Below are 12,533 nucleotides of genomic sequence, written 5' to 3' on the forward strand. Positions count from 1 at the left end.
CTTGCTTCAAAAAATACATTTTTGTCTTGAGAGCAATCAGCAGAGCAGCTCTGTGATAAGACGGCACAGTTGCACATAAAGATGTCACCACTGATATCATGATGCCTCTGTAACGAGCCATCGCACAACAGGGGTGCAGTTAGCCGCCATCCCGCTTCTTCTTGAGACTTGGATATTCATTTGACTCTGTGTCTCTGACATTTAGGATATGAAAGGAGATCAGCTTTTGCTTGGCAGCGGCAAGAATGAGGAAAGATTGTTCTTAGACCCAAATGGTGGAAAATGTTTGGATCCTAATGGTAGAAATAACTGAATATATGACACAAGAACGGAGATGAACATTGAAGATTTGAAATTAAGCTTTTGGCATTGATTGATTGATTGTTTCAGTGAGTCACTTATCAGGTGAAAATACCATAAAATTACTGCATCTGGTTTGCTTCTTTTTTGTTTCACATCATTAGAAGTTGAGTCACTGTGTTTTTGTAGTGTTGGTCAGACCGACTAAGCAACTGGAACTAATTAAAACCACCTGAAGTGTTGATCTTAAAGTGACTGAATGCTGCAGAAATCTGCAGATGGGGGTGTTGACTCACAATGGGATTAGCAGCACTAGAGACTCCTTCACATCACAAGCTTTTCTCTTTAACATTAACGCAGAAAATATTGCTGAACAGAGGTTTATAATGGTTATTACATAGTTGGGTGTTATGTAATTTAAATCCCACATACTGCACCTACAGAGAAGGATGAATTAAAACACAAAGAAGTGGTTTGGTGCTTTTTATGACTCAGCAGCTGAGTCATAAAGGGAACTCCTATAATACTTGGCCGGCTTCAGGAAACACCTCGACTCTACTGATGTGAGGAGAAACACCTCCGACACAAAATCATAAACATTTCTCCACAAGTAGTTCAGTAGGCAGGTGTTTGGCGGTGTGTGTGTGCGTGCGTTTGATTGACAATTATTTAAGACTGTCACACTTACTAAAAACAGAACTGTGCTAAAAAATTCAAGGGGCTGCACTGGTGTGGTCATGTTTGTTTCAGGGATCAAAGAGACGATGAAATACAATCCAGGAAGGCTTTGAGTATTAGATCCATGAGTCTGAAGTTTTTTTAGACACAGTACAGAGGTTTATAATACTATAAGTTATAAGATAGCATGGTGACAGAATCATTCCTAATCAATAGTCCGCTTCAGTGTTCGTTTTGGGTCATTTCATACATGAAAACATATGGAAAAAAATTTAACTATGGTAATTATATTTTCTTTTTACCTCAATCCCATAATACACATATGATGTGTATTTAGTGGTTGCGGCACCATTATCAGGTATTGCGGCACACCTCTGCAGGGTTGTGTGGAGGTGTGGAATGTGGACATGTTTATTTGTAACCACCTTGAAACAATTAGAAAATAACATTTTTTTCCTCTCATTCACCAGCTTTCTCGCTACCACTGCTCGCTCTCCTCAGCCACTTTCTAGCTTGCTCTCCTCCTAATAATGTTTTTGTCTTCCCTCATGGCAGGGTTGTGCAGCGTGACAGGTTGTGTTTCTCCAAAAGTTGATTCTGGTTCAACTTTCTCGCTGCAGCGCCCCTGCGGCTCCCACCCCCGCAGCCTAAACGCACAACACACAACCCGTCTGCTTCCGGCTGGTGACCTGAGGCTGGTGACACGTACACATTGAGATCATGACAGGAAAATGAAAAGGAAAAAGTCATTTTCTTTCAATGAAGCTTATGACAAACTGCCAAAAACGAGCCAAAGAGATGCAGCAGTGAAACAAGAAGCATTGAAAAAATAGCAAAGCTGCCTGTTTCATTACTTTATATTCATGTAATAAATATACAAATGTCAATTAGATGGTAATCTGCATGAGAAATTAAGAAAAAGAAAAAAAAATCTGTTATAATAATCATCAGCTTATAGTGATCAATTTGACCCAGAGGGATTTGATCGCTATAAGCAGTTTCCACTGTACATGAATATAAAAGAAAAGCCACCATGTTAAAAAGAACAAAAAAAACAAATTGGATTGTAAAACCAAAATGAAAGCCTTTTTAAAATATGCACTAAAGGACAGCCTCTACAACAGGCCTCACTTTTTGGCTAAAATCAGGATTTTTTTTTTTTTTTTTACTTCAGGCAGTTGACAGTAAACCAGAATGTAATAAACCAAAACTGAAGCTAAATTTCAGAATGCTTCAATCTTCAAAACATCCCTTCAGAAATCTGCACAGATGCTGCAGTAAATCCTTTTTTTCTGCAGTTCTTAGTGAAGTGAACAAAGTTAAAGACTAATCCATGTCTGTGATAAAGACACTCTGCTGTATAATGAGACTCATTCCTCATTATTCTCAGTAAAAAGCCCGTAGACCCTCTTTTTCCCTTCAGTAATGACAAATCTCTGTTTCACTGATGCCTGTGTAGCTGCTGGCTCATAGATACTGTACATGCTGTTTATCATGCATACAGGTTTCATGTCAGTCCATACTGCTCTTTGTCATCCTTTTGTAACTGTGACAGCGGCTGTTGAGCTGATTTACCGTCTCTTTGTGTCATCATAAGTTTGCTTCAAGGTCCTCTTGTGTACATGACGGCTGCATCACTGAGGCGTTCAGTCATTATTGATGTAGGATGACCCCGAGGCTGCTGCTTGTGATGACTGAGTGGGACGTTAGTGTTTATCAGAAGGCTATTCAGTGCTACAGTATGATGGTTAGTATGGAGCTTGTCTGAAAAGAACTAAATTGATTGTATACTGTGCAATTATATTTCATAATTGCTTGTTTACTAGTGTGTTTATCTCGTACATTTTGCACTTGTGACTCATGTTTACTGTAATAATTACAGGTTTAATGACAATGATGATGATTGATGGAGAAATGTATGTAGGAAATACTTTCAATCACCAATAGGGTTGCAACTAATGATTATTTTAATGATCAGTTAATCTGTCCATTATTGTCTTGATTAATTGATTAGTCGTTTGGCCAAAAAAAGGCCCTAAATGGTAAAGAATGATGATTCCTGTTTCCCAAAACCCAAGGTGATGTCCTCAAATGTCCATAACCCAAATATATTCAGTTTACTAATATAGAAGACAAAAGAAACCAAAAAATATTTACATTTGAGAAGCTGGAATCAGAAAATGTTGGCATTTCTTCTTGAAGAAGACTCAAAATAATTAATCAATTCATAATCATTGAACAAAGTCTCCCAATAATCAATCAAAAAATAATTATTCCAAAACCCAAAGAGGTTCAATTTACTATAAGGTAAGACAAGGAAAAGCAGCAAAGTTGAGAACTTGAAACCATCTAGTATTTGGTGTTTTTGCATAAAGTATGATTAATTTTCTGTTGATCGTCTAAACTTCGCAGCTCTAATTACAAATAAATCCTGTTCTTTTTCATGATGTTTACTCATTTTCTGTGGCGTCTTGTTCAGCCGTCTGTTATATCTAAATATCGATGTGTGAGGGTTTCAGGCAGCTGTGACACACTTAACAAAGCTCTGACCCAGTTTGTTGACTGGCTAAGTGGGTTTCTCTGTTTTTGGTTTCCTGCTTTTCTCACATCTACTCAACCTGTCGGTCACAACAGCTGCACATTTTGAGAAGCAGGAGCTGAAGGGATCTCTGTTGAAATCCAGATTAAATAGTTTCAAGTTTACTGAATAAATTAAACACACCGTCACAGAACTTGACAAGTTATATTTATCTGTTTGACTCAGAAGTCTTATCAGAGGGGTTACTGTATGTGCCAACTGGTGCTTGGAAGTTAGCTACAAAGAGCATTGCATGTTTTCTTAGGGAAAAAAATCATATTACAGTTAGTGATTATTTTCTTTATTGATTAATATGCTATTTTTTTTCGATTAATTGAATTGTTGCTTAGTCAGAAAATAGTAAATAATGCCTGATATAATTTTAGACTCCAGGACCTCAAAATATTTACTTTACTGCCATTTATGACAAAGAAAAGCAACAAATCTTCACATTTAAGGAGGTGGAACCAGTGAATTTTGGGGATTTTTCCTTCAAAAATGACTAAAATGATGAATCAGTTATCAAAACAGGTGTTGAATAATATTCTGTCCATCGACTAATTGATTCATCAACTAATAGTTGGAGCTCTACTACAACTACATATACATACTTTTATAAAACTTGTGAAGTGCCCCTTTAAAGTGGCTAAATTTGATATTTTTTATAAAAATAATGATCTGATCTGTCAGTGTGTAATGTGTTGGGTGTGCCAAGTGAGTTTCAGCTCATTGTTTAGCTGTCAGGCTGCAACTTTACTGTTTTGGTTCATTCTCAGCGCTCTCATAGTGTCGTTTTGAGCCACAGCAGGCAGCTGTTTTCTAAAAACCTTCTGTACGCTACCTGCTCAGCACCAAACAGCAAACAGACACAGGTAGCTGTAGACTAGCTGGTGAACATAGTGGAGCATTTAGCAGCTTAAGAGCCGGATATTTCCCTCAGGAGTTGGTAGAAAGCAAAAACAGAGCTAACAGAGAGTGAATATTGGACTTAAATTCACCAAATGGACAGAAACACGACTCCAAATGGATGATAATGTTGCTCTGTAACTGCCGGATGTGGAAAATAATCAACTGTTTGCTAACAAGTTCAACATATCAACTTGAAAGGTGATGATAAGTGGTTATTGAGCTCTTTCAGCATGTACAAGCATGTAAACAAACATGCAAAAAAAATAATGCCTGGACTGCATCTTTAAGCCTCTGGGTCATTCTCACCAGACAGTGTCAGTGTCCAGGCAGCCTGGAGCTACATGATGCAGGTGATGAATCACAGCCAGGCTTCCCTCTCCGTCAAGTCCGTCTCCTTTCGTCTTGATTTAACATCTAAGGATAGATTCCTGCTGCGTGTTTAGAGCTGTGACATCCCATGCTGCTCACTGAGGCTGTGATGAACACAGATAATGGAAAATGTCATTTATGTAACACTGTAAATAGCAATTAGTTCCGTAACTCTGAACAAGAAAGGTTACCGCACATTCACATTTTAAAGCTAAGATTAGATAAAATCAGTGCATTTCACTCACACTCTCACACATGACTGAGAATATTAAACTGGTGTTAACAATACATATGTAGGTAAACAAGAGTACTACCTGGAGGTACAGTTACATGCAACTGAACACTGACAGTTCAGTGGCAGGTTACAGTCAGATATGAGGATATTTTCAGTTTGGGGAATGTTAGCAGCGCTACTATCTCTCTGTTCGTGTGAAAAATATCAAACACCCTGTGAGCCGGCCGGTTTCAGAGAAGCATATTTCAGAAAGTATTGCTTGATGTTCTGGCAGATTAGAGGAACATTTCTCTTTCATCTGGCTTTCATAGCTAATTTTTCATGCTCACAATCATCAACATACTGTCCGAGATCAGGAATTCTTTTGATAAAAGCGCAGAGAAGACCTCAGCTTGCAGTGTGCTTTTGTTGTGACACGCTTTCTTGCACATGTAGGCTTCACTACAGTGTGGGAACTCTCGCAGACGGAAGTCAGTTAGGCAGTTAGAAGCACCAGATATTCATTTTAGATAAACTAGCTATTGCGTAACGTTCAATATCTCCAAAAAGACAGATGATGTTGTAGAAGGGTTACTGTTAAAGTATTATTAGAAGTGTTCAAGGTCAATTATTTTTCAACCCTGTAGGTCTTATTCTTATAATTTTAACCGTTCTGACTATGAATCCTGTTAACTTTGCACTCACCACTTTCGATGTAGAGATTAGAGGAAACGCATCTCTGGGTTTTATTGTGTAAAACCGATTGTCTCTGAACATTTTCCTCCTACTGTGGAGCCACACTAGATAGTCTAAATTAGTGAAGATCTGAGTTGATAAAAAAAAATGTTGATGCTAATCTGAGTGAGTTACTTCAGTTATTACGTGTGCTCATAGAAATAAGATTAAAGGAAGATTGCTCTTCCTCAATGATGAAGGGGGAGACTCTAGACGGACAACTACGACATGCAAGGACCAGTGGAGACGTAGACGAAGGTGTTCGGTAGGCTAGTTTTCAGTAGCTATCTTGTGTAGTTGTACTATAGCATAAGGTAAACAGTAAAGAAGAACATAACACAATTGGACACTGAAAATTTAGTATCAGTAAAGCTTGTTAATCAAGCTGCTGTATTTCTTTATTCTTTCACCCTTATTTAGTTCTGAGAAGTTGTTCTCGGAACAATGCAAAACATTTACAGACGTTGAAGTCACAAGAAACTAACTTAGCATTTGTGGCAGCTAACTTCCCTCCAAAATAAGCACATTTAAGGATCCCTTCAGTATTACTTTCCAGTTTATGTATTACGTCAAATTTAACAAAATAAGATCTGAACATAAAGTCTGTTCAGCAAAATATCAGACAGAGACACAGTTCAATGCCAACGTAGAAAAAACACAACAAACTTAAAATAATGTGTCCGTGTTGTGTTATTATATTTAAAAACTCATCGATTCAGTCATAAATAGCACATTGACTAGTTCATCCATGACTGCTGAACTAGATGTTTGATAGTAGATTAGCTCATTAGCTGAAGTGCTAGCTCGGCTACCTGTGTCGGTCATGTGATCCTCCTCCCAGGTTGTAGTCGGCCATCTTGAGTCTCCCATGATGGAGGTTGTTAGGGCTGAAGAGAATACCTGCATACATGATTCAGGGCTAAAAAAATGTACTGACAACGTTTCTGAATAATATTTGTATTTAACGTTAATATTCTTGCAAAAAGACGCTATAATTGAACATCAGTCAAAGACAAGACAGTAAAGCACAGTGCTCGTTGTAGTTAAGACACAAATATAACATTATCTATCAGAAAGTATCAGGTATCTATAAAGAAGCATAACAGGATTTAGGATTAGTGCATTAACAATACAGAGGTTTACAGAGCATTTAGCATGACTTATGGTCAAAATGGCCACAGTTATGAGGAAAAAATACTGGAATTTCCCTTTAAAAACTGCCACATTCAGTCACATTTTTAGTAATAAGGTGCCACTGTTTTATGAAGATGGATGGCTTGGAAACACTTGTTTTCAAATCCCCCTGTAGCGAAGCTCCCTGAATGACTTTCAGCTGAGTAGAGCAGCATATGCTCCGTAATAACATAGCAGGGGCTCTTCCCAGTGCAGGTGGTGAAACAGACTTGCTATGGTGTGTTAGTCTTCAAAGTCTTCCTCCTAAGACTGTAATACAGTCTCTCTCCATTTCTCTCTCTCCATCAGCTTTGCATTTGTGCCGATCTGCAGAACAGTAGCAGTTCCTGTGTCACCATGTTTTCACTCCTAACTCATCACATACAGAAGCTTAGTCAGGAACCATTGGCGTCTATGTTTTAACGCACTTGGTACCCCTTTAGCGGCATTTTTCAACATGCAGTATCACAGCAGTCACTCTTAAATATAATTATTGTGTATAAATATTGTGTTTAATGGTGTGAAAATGCTGTGGTTAAGGTTAAACACAAAAAAACACTGGGTTAGAGTTAGAGAAAGATCACGGTTTGGTTTAAAACTGTCCCGACTCGCGGTTAAAGGATCAGTGTGTAGGATTTAGTGGCATCTAGTGGTGAGGTTACTGATTGCGACAAACTGAATATCCTTCCCCTCCCCCTCCTCTTCCAAGTGTGGCCATGAGTCTTGCAAAAAACGCAAAAGGCCCTTTCTAGAGCCAGTGTTTGGTTTGTCCGTTTTGGGCTACTGTAGAAACATGGCGATGCAACATGGCGGCCTCCGTGGAAGAGGACCCGCTCCCTCTGTAGATATAAAGGGCTCATTCTAAGGTAACGAAAACACAACGATTCTTATTTTCAGGCGATTATACACTAATTAAAACATACTTATGAATATTATATGCCAAGTTTGTTCTGCTAGATGCCACTAAATTCTACACACTGCACCTTTAAAAACTGTCCCCACTTGTGGTTAAAAACTGCAGTCGGAAACGGGAAGCGAACAGTAGTCTCCTGCCATCTGTTTATCTAACCATCCAACCAACCCGCCACCTCCGAATATGGAAATTTGTCACTTTATATAGACGTCATCGGTCTCATGGCGTCTATTTCAGACATTGTGGGAGCTCTATAGAAGTCTGCCGGACTACCCTGCATGCTGAAAAATGATGGTGAAGGGCTGCCCAGCTTGTTAAAAAGTGACGCCAAGGGGTCCTGACCAAGCTTTGGTACGTGACGAGTTGGGAGTGAGAGTTGGCTGTCTATGTAGCCTCACCTCTGGCTTCGTCTCATGTTGTTCCAGTGCTGCACAAAGCCAATGTGTGAGTGTGTGTGTGTGTGTGTGTGTGTGTGTGTGTGTGTGTTTGTAGACAGATGAGGGACCAGGGTATGCTGTGTAATGCCTCAGGGCTTCTCCTCTAAAGGCATCTGGTGCCCAGTCGGAGAGCCTTTCGATGCCTGATGAAATCACAGCTGACATTTTGAAAACACAGAACGCGCCCGGCACAGTAGATGAAGCGTAGCGACCGAAGGATTATGTTTGGTTGAATTTTTCTCACCTTTTCTCTCCTTCCCTTTTTTTCGCCTCCTTCTGTCCTCCATCCTCTTGTTTCTTCTTCTTTCTGCATCACTGACCTTTTCTGGCTCATGATTAGATGTGTATCAGCGTAAAACATGCATGTTCAGCGCCAATCTGAAAGCTGAAAATTGAGTATGGGTGAAGGGAGATCCAGAGGAGCATAACAGACACGTTGTTGTCTGTCTGCTAAAATATTCAGATACAGTGTCGCCTGATGCATCATTGCCAAACACAACATACGCTTGTTGTTTGAGGCTCCTCTCCTGATCAGCAGCGACAACAGCGATGAATATTTCACCGTTACAGAATGTGGAATGTGGGTCGCAACGAGAAAGCGAGGCCTTGCGGGGAACGCCATAAATATCTCCCTGGTTTTAATGGTTATGCTTTATTAGGGCTGTGTGTCTGTGGAGCTCACAGTAACAGGTCCAAGGAAACCCAGAGGAGTTCAGAAGAGCCTCAGGCAAGGTGTTGCTTCATCTGCAACAAATTCTCCTTTGTTTTATTTCATCAGGCGTTGTGGGGTTTCTTAAAATGAAAGAAAAATGAGTGAGTGCTTGTGTCAGTAAAATGCAGAGAGAGAGAGAGAGAGAGAGAGAGAGAGAGAGAGAGAGAGAGAAAGGGGATAAGTGAACAAAAAATGAAAAGGAAAGACACGCTGTGCTCGTATGTGTGTGTTCTAGTGTAAGAAAAAGAGGCAGTGTGTGAAAAAACATGAAGACACAGTTACCTCATTTGTTAGTGCTGCATGCTGAGAACACAAAATGTTTTAGTCACACCTCTTTTCATGAAGACGAATCCACGTGAAACTCATGATCCCTGAAGGACCGAACCCATGAAATCTACTTCATGAGGTGATGAGGTGGAGATGAAGGGACAGAAAATGCTTTGAAATACACTCGGCCTTTGCGGTTCAACGTGAGAGCGCTTCGCTTAATATTCTGTACACGCGTTAAGCTTAGGAGTTGTGTGCTGCGTGTGACATGACTTAGATAACATCTGGTTTATCTTTACATCTTAGCCTAGCCCAGTGGGTGGTGTGTTATGAAGAGCCAAAACCGGAATGTCCAGTTTCTGTGCCAAAGGTAATAAATTAAAAATGATAATAATGCAAATTGCAAAAAATCCAGCCCTACAGTATAACCTCACACAACAGTACGTTGTGTGATTTACTTCATTTGATTAGGGAGAGGTGCTACTGTTCTAATATGTTCTAGTATTGTTTGATATTTCGGTTTTTAGTGGAATTTAATTAACATAATTTCAGACAAGCTCAAGACTGTTGCAGGTAAAACATCATCAATGAACGCTAACGTTTGAAGTGAGACTAACTTTTGAAAGAAAAGCACATTTATTATATAACAAATAAAAAAATGAATTCAAAAGCAATAAAATGCATCCTTGTTCAGTGCAGCACATTGGTCTCGTATGACCATCGGCTGTATATAAAGATGGACGACATGACAGCTTCCTAAAGGTGGTAGGCGGCAGTAAAGGTCATAAATGTCGCCCCTTCCATGTTAGCGGATGAGACATGAGCCAAATTAAAACATCAAAGTTCTCCAAGTGCTCATTTTGTCTTATAACTTTGTTTTTAATGAGTTATTTGACAATATAAAAAGGGGGTCTGACGTTATGATTGACAGGTGTGACAGCTGCTCTCAGACCTCTGTCAGGCGGCGGGGCGGCTGAGGGGGCGTCATCTCGCCGCCCGACTCACTGCGCAGACTCTGGCTCCAAATGACATCACACAAGCAAGATGGCAGCTCCCAAAAACTTAATTAAGATCTCTTTAAGGCTGTATTAATTGATGTTTGAGCAACTTTATTTGTTATATAGGGGCAGTAGAGCAAATGTGTTACCAAATAGTTGCCTATTTATAAATCCAGCAGACATGGAGCCACGTTATCATTCATCTGGAGTCATATCTCTGTCCATCTGATAAATATAAGTCCAGTATTCACTCTCCGTTTAGCTCTGGTTTGTTCTCTGCCAAATCCTGGAGAAATATCTGGCTCTCTTAACTGCTAAATTCTTCACCAGGTAGTCGCTAACTTTGACTGTCTGACCGTAAACACCAAAAACAACCAAAACAATGTTCCTTAGAGGGCTAAAAGACCCCGTAAAGCTGCAGAGTTTGATGATAATTCTCTGTGGGTTAAAAAGCAAAACCTGTCACATCACACACAGTCATTCCATTCATTGTTACTATCACAAGATTCTATAGACATGTTAGTGGCTCTGTGAGGCTGTACTTGTCTGTCCGCATGCTAACATGCTAATTAATATGCTTAGGTTTAGCAGGTATGTAGTTTAATATTGTTTAACCAAACACACACAAGTACAGCTGAGGCTGATGAGATATTAGCTTCCGTATGCTGCTTCGGTGGCTAAAAATTAAAATCACAAAGGACTCAAATCCTTTATAGCAGTTAAGTGCTGTAGTAGATACTTACTGTACTTCTATTTATGTCAGAAAATGGAAAGTTAAACCCAGGAGCACGTCTCACTTTCTCAGAGAGACAGATGAAAGAAAATCCTCAATGAGAGATTAAACTGAGTCACAACAGTGAGAAGAACAGCGGCTAACAGCGATGTGACATCAGGAGTTTCTACCTGTGTCACCGGACGAGGACGTGAGACAAGAGTTCCACCTGCTGTTTCATGTGCGCCGTGGGTGTTAAACTAAATCAATGTATGACAGGATAACGCTAAGGGCGCCCACACACACACACAGAGTATATACACACACACACACATATTCATCTTAGCTGTCATACACTTCGACGCCTCGCTATGTTATCTGTTCGTCCTCTCCATCAGCACAGGGTGTAAAACCACATTCCCCCACCAGGAATGTTGCCTGGTAGTCATCTCGCACGTTTACGAGTGTGTCGCTCTCGCCTGTCACTTTTCTGATAAACATGTAGTTAATAGAAGCCACGGTGAAGCCACGACATACCACAACATGTAACGAGCTCTCATTATGTGTCTCTTAAAGCAACTGATGAACACTTGTTTCACCTGATAAACCGATTCAGTTACTCCGAGCTCATGTTTCCGTCGCTGTTGTTGTTTTCTCTGCAGTAAATGGAAAATAATTGACCTGCTCCTGTGTCAACATCTGTAGTAGAGTGTGCTTTAAAAGACTGAAAGATGCTGAAATGCTTTGAAGAGCTAAGGAGAGCAGCAGAGCACCTCTCATGTACACATTTCATCGATTCTTCATTTAAAATATTGATCATAGCGGCTTTAAGGATTATAAGATAGTACAGTAAGATAAGAATAAACATGACATAACGAGCTAGTGGAGAAAACTGCCTTGAACGAGGCCTCTTTAAACATCCCGCAGCATTGGAAAAGTCATCACACGCACGCACGCACTGATACTGCGCTATATCATAATCATACGAACCGGCCGTACTGCTGCTCGGTCCCTCGAGGAGTCTCGTAAATCTTTTGAGTCGCCTAAAATTAGATCCAAGTGGTGTGTGTTTGTGACTGGGTGTGACGGTGTACGCCTGTGTATGTGTGTGTGTATATATTCTACATGCGTGTATTTGTGTGTGTGTGTGTGTGTGTGTGTGTGTGTGTGTGTGTTTGTAGCTGCTGCTGCTGTTGACAGAGACTCAGTGCTGTATGAGAGTGGAGGATTTCCCAAGGCAGCCATTAACCAGATGCACACGAGGACACATCAGAGTATGCTAAACATACTTTATACAGTACATATGTCTGCGCCATCAGATGGGAGGTGCTGGGTGTGTGTAGCGCTGTGTATCAAAGCCTGTTCTTATTTTTTATGTGTGTCGTTATGTTTTTGTGTGTGTGTGTGTCTTCAGATCTATTTTTGTTGGTTACCAGGCCCGCGATCGTTTACAGAGGAGGATGGAGAATATGTAGGTTACAGTGGAAATGCTCTCAGTCAATTTTATGGCTTCTTTAAATGAGACTTAACATGCTTTT

General features: G+C 40.0%; 1 protein-coding gene across 6 annotated transcripts in view; it reads left to right on the plus strand.

Annotated features, from left to right (window-relative positions):
• Window positions 1-12,533, plus strand: part of LOC121886755 (rho GTPase-activating protein 44-like) — a 105,701-nt gene that overhangs the window by 23,405 nt on the left and 69,763 nt on the right. For 2 of the 6 annotated variants that reach the window (XM_042396995.1, XM_042396999.1), the window contains exon 1: window positions 5,153-6,048. The exons of 3 other annotated variants lie outside the window; for them this stretch is intronic. In XM_042396995.1, coding sequence (XP_042252929.1) covers window positions 5,975-6,048 — 74 coding nt within the window. In that variant the 5' untranslated portion in view covers window positions 5,153-5,974. Of the gene's footprint in view, window positions 1-5,152; window positions 6,049-12,533 lie in introns of those variants that run through there. One more of the 6 variants, XM_042396994.1, reaches the window with a different exon arrangement.

The sequence above is a fragment of the Thunnus maccoyii genome, chromosome 20, assembly GCF_910596095.1.
Source record: "Thunnus maccoyii chromosome 20, fThuMac1.1, whole genome shotgun sequence".
Classification (NCBI taxonomy): Eukaryota; Metazoa; Chordata; class Actinopteri; order Scombriformes; family Scombridae; genus Thunnus; species Thunnus maccoyii.